This window comes from Camelina sativa, chromosome 9, assembly GCF_000633955.1.
Source record: "Camelina sativa cultivar DH55 chromosome 9, Cs, whole genome shotgun sequence".
In the NCBI taxonomy this organism is placed as follows: domain Eukaryota; kingdom Viridiplantae; phylum Streptophyta; class Magnoliopsida; order Brassicales; family Brassicaceae; genus Camelina; species Camelina sativa.
In genome coordinates, this window is record NC_025693.1 from 26,518,400 (window position 1) to 26,523,333 (window position 4,934).

Below are 4,934 nucleotides of genomic sequence, written 5' to 3' on the forward strand. Positions count from 1 at the left end.
TGTAGGTTCGGAAGAAACAGTCCCCAAAACTTCTCAATCTCGGGACCCTGCTTCAAATTCTCATCGTACAAAGCAAATATGTAAGTCTCTATTGCTTTCCCTGGCCTCCTCGGAGATCCACTCTTCACAGTTTGAATCAAATTGTTCACATAAGTCCTTGCATTTTCGACACTCGTGGCGGCTCCTCCTCCCGCGGTCGGCCAACCGCTCTCGGACACCACGATCTCCACCGATCCGCCTCCAGCTTTCTCTAATGATGCGTAAACAGTGTCTAACATTGCGTGGAAGAGGTTTCGGTATTGGTTTTGTCCGTCAGTGACTACAGTGGAAGGTGCGGTGAACAGAGTGTAGTCTAAACGGATGTCTCTCGTGTTTCCTGTGTAGCTGAAGTAAGGGTAGAGATTCACGAGCAGAGGAGATTGCTTGCTTGCCAAGAAACTTATCACCGGTGCGATAAAGTTCCTAAATTCTGGCGTGAAGGTCCCACTTGACGGAGGAAACCCGGAAGTGCCTATGGTGTCTATAGCTGTCGAGACCTTGATCCCGAGGCCTGAAACCGCTCTCTCGATGTTCTGCATCGCGGGTAGGACAAACCTCGCATTTGGGTCCGAGGGATGCACCTCGTTCCCGACCGAGATGTAGCGGAATCTGACACCGTTATAGTTGCGGACGTTGTTGCGGACCCAGGTGTCGGCTGCAGCTTGGCTGGAAGCAACATATCCGAGATCACGGTTTGGAACACCTAGCAAGAGGTCGATGTTGGAGCCGCGGAGAGCATTGAGAGCCTCCGTGTTGGGTTCGTACAGCCGCATCCGCCGAATGTTCCGTCGTTGGTAAAGTGCCACGACTTCTGACGCAGGTCTCAAGTTGTTTCCATTTCTCCCGTAGCACACTCCGATTTGCCCAACTTCATTTGCGAATTACGATTCATTAGTGAAAAGAATTTAAAAAAATCTAAATCAAATTCTGAAAAGAAAAAAAAAACGAATTCTAAAGAGAGTAGTGAGATGATCATCAATAAATTGAAAGAAAATTATATTGAACCTGCGGTGTCGAAGAAGGAACCCATTATGAAGCTGAGAAGAAGTAGAGAGGCTAAGAGACTCGATCCATTACACATCTTCATGAAATAACAATTTATAGAGTTAAGAGAGTGTATTATAGTTGTGCACTTATGCTTGCAACTTTATGTATTTAAAATTGAAGCATTTTGCGCCCAATTTATAGAGGGCATGGAGGGATTCAAGTCAATGAAATGAAACAAAGTCATCACGTCATACCAATATCATCACTAGTTTTGGAATGCTATTCATTAAATCACCGTTCATAAAATATCTTTCTAATATATATTTTGCTTTGAAAAGTCTAAGAATGTGAGTTTTCTATACACGTAGCTTTCAATAGGCCTAACTAGCTCGACGCTAAAATCTCAAATATTTAAGAGAATTGGTTAGAAATGCCCTTTTTGGTATATCTTTTTTCAACAATGCCCTATTTTTTGAACATTTTCATTTTTACCATTTTTTACACAATTACCCTATGTTAAATTAATTTTTAGAATTTGTGTTTTAGGTTTGGGTTCCCAATTTACATTTAGGGTATAGTTTTTAAGGGATAACGTTTAGTATTTGAGATTTAGGGTTTATAATTTTGTCATTTTATATATTAAAAATGCGTATTTTGAAAATAGACACCATGAAAGGATATTTTTGAAAAATGACATAGAAAAAATGTTATTTTTGAAAATCCTCCAATGAATACTAGTGTATTAACTTAACTTTTAACAAATAGGCCGCCTGTTCAACTCAAACTATCTTAAGGTATCGAAATTATGAATCACTAATCTTTCAGACCAAATACGGTTTAAGAATTTCTGTTAATCATCCATTAATAGTTTGCACCAAAAAAAAAAAAAACCATCCATTAATAGTTTAGACATCGCAAATTTTTAGAATAGTTGATACCCCTCCCCTACACACCTCAATAAAGTCTTAAGATTAAATGCGATGAGGACTCTCGTTTTGGAATCATATATGGTACAAGCCGTTAATCACACGTCGATCGTGGACCATTGAAATTGTATCGTTACGTCATTAGACCAACTGGCCATCATCAATTATGGTTAGATCACTTACATTTTTACTTATATTCTTTTCACCTGCGATGACTTGCATTTACTATAGAATCAACAATGTATACTTGAATCAAAATGATATCATACTAAATTTCATACACTTCCAAACTAAAACCAATTAATTTAATATAATGAAAATTATGAAATCATAAGTTTATTGTATATTGGTAATAATAGCAGTGTTTACATTGTTAGTTTTTTTGTAAAGTTAAAATTACTTTACATCCCTTCTAACTTCTGATGGAGATCCTAATTATATCGAAGCCATCAATGACACTTTTAATCAATTGCTAAATTGTAAAACCTAAAGTTAATTGAGACATTATTATGATAAAAAGGGTAAAAATACGAAATTTCTATGTGTACGTTCTGTCTAGACATTCTAACAAAGATTGTGTTCACAACAATGGGTTTCATCACTGGTCTTCCTACAATAAAATTTGCGACAGATTAATAAATTTAAAATGCATAGCCAATTCTCATTATAATTATATAATATTGTAGAAACTATAATGGATTTGCCATCATTATACAAGAAATATATATGGTAGAAAATATAATGGATTGGCCATTAAAAAAATTAGTGGCTATAAGCCTAAAATTTGACCGAAAAATTTCTTGCTACATCAAGATTGATACACAGTTTTCTTTTGACAGCCAACTGATGCACATTTACAAGTATATATATGATTACAGTATAACACTGGTTTCTTAAACCGTTTATAACCCAACAGTTGAAGCGAATATACTTATATACATAATTGCTTCATCGTCTAAAAAATTATTATTCTGCATGTGTGAGATACATCATACAATGTATTCTCAATACCAACTAGATCACAGTTGCCTAGAAAATCAATATAAAAAATATAAGTGGTTAAATTAGTATAAAACTCAGACCACAAAATTGAGTTTGGGACTATACACCTAAGATCACAATCATGAAAGGACGTGTGTTGTGTTGTGTAGTAATACTAAACAGCCAAAGAAAATTCTCGGTGTCGAGTTCAGTTGGATGACAAAAATAGACACCGACAAAAATAAATCAATGGTAACGACTTTTCTTTGGTATAGTGTTGGTGATGGCTTGATGGCTATGCTCATGCATATGTAAGTCGGACCCTATCAGTTTCCGATTTAAATTATCAAAATTGTTAGGTATAAGCATAACATTAGTTACGTAATGTATTTCAATGGGTAAGACCGCGCGGTACATTATCAGGATACTCGAAACCTAAAATTTATAGGATTTTTAGGTTTAATATAAAAACTATTGGTTTAGAAACAAAATTCTGGATGTGAATTCTGGTTCATCAAACTCAGATTTAGATATATCATACTCCAATTAATATGAATATGGTATACTATATATGCGATAGTGAAGCGTAGAGGTTTAAGCGTAAAGGAGATTTCTTGTTTACCAAGAAACGTATGATTGGTAGCACCTTAACTTCTCCTTTAAACGAACCTTTCGAAGGTGAGTAAGATTAATATTTTATCAATCTTCGGATATATAATTATTAGAAGAATAGTCTCATAAAGCTCAAGCAGATAGTGATATAGTAAATTAAAATCATATATATGTTAATATGTTATATTCCCTAGCTAGCTATAAGCAGACCTGCGGTATATGTACTGACGAAGAATAGACTGAAGAGAAGAGTGGTAACAACACCAAGAAATGGAGATCCATGGTTTAGGTTAGAGAGAGATTTTACCTTATAAGGGAATTAAGAGAAGTCGAAATAGTTAATTGCTATTATATACGTTTATATATCCTAAGATTCCTAACACATGCACATATATACTCAAATGGGCAATATGTACAATATACCGGATAAGCAATAAGGAAAATACGTGTTGGTATATCTTAATAACTAATATAATGATATCAGATACGGTATCTACACATACGAGACTGAAAGAGAGACATTTGTCTCTTCGTAAGTCCACTTGGTGCAACTTGCAAGTCAAGCAACGCGTGGAGTTTTATTAGTGTTCAAAATAGTTGAAAGCCGGTAGGGAATACATAGGAAAAGGCAGGCAACGATTGAAATCAACTAAGGAATAGGCCTATAGGGACGAAACGACTTGAATTCATTAGGGTTTCGGGTTTTAAGTTTTATATATAAAGTAGGAATTAGGGTTGTCTAATATAAGAGAATTGAATATAACCTAAGTTAATTTAAAAAATAATAATTTGAACTAAGGATACAGTTAAATAACGTATCTGAATTGAACGTAACGCATGAAAATTGTAAAGAATAACGCATGAGCGTCAACTCTTGGTAAGAAAAAAAAAAACAAATCACATCATATAAAACTTATGGGTTCTTCTTTAATTAAGCTTTGTTGTTCATTGTGTTTATTGCTACGTGGTCGTTAAGGGGCAGTGTGCTTAATGATATAGTACCGGAAAAGAAGACTTTCAGTCTTGACTCCTGAGTCGTTGCACCGTACGATTTGTTGCATGTGGCCATGTGCGGTGGATGCGGACAAGTCTTTCCTTTTTTTCTCTCCGATATTTACGCGAGGTCTTTTACACATTTACAACTAATAATAATGGGCCTCAAACGAATTGAGCCCAACAAAGATCCTGAGACAAATCTGAGGCCACGTGAAAGCTAAACGAAAATCGAAGCATAAACCAACTAAATCGAAATTATCATATGCGCGTAAGTCTAGCGTCTTGCCAACATTATAATGTTTTTTTTTTTGTTTTATCGTCCAATTACGCGCATATGATAATTTCGATTTAGTTGGTTTATATTTATAATGTTGGACGACAAAAATAAACCAA

At 35.2% G+C, this 4,934-nt stretch overlaps 1 protein-coding gene across 1 annotated transcript; it reads right to left on the minus strand.

Annotated features, from left to right (window-relative positions):
• LOC104712393 (probable glucan endo-1,3-beta-glucosidase BG3) lies at nt 1–1,211 on the minus strand (the record flags this gene model as incomplete). The annotated part of the gene is given in 2 exon segments (XM_010429291.2): nt 1–907; nt 1,045–1,211. Coding segments are annotated over 2 exon segments (989 nt in total), but the record flags the coding sequence as incomplete, so codon positions are not given.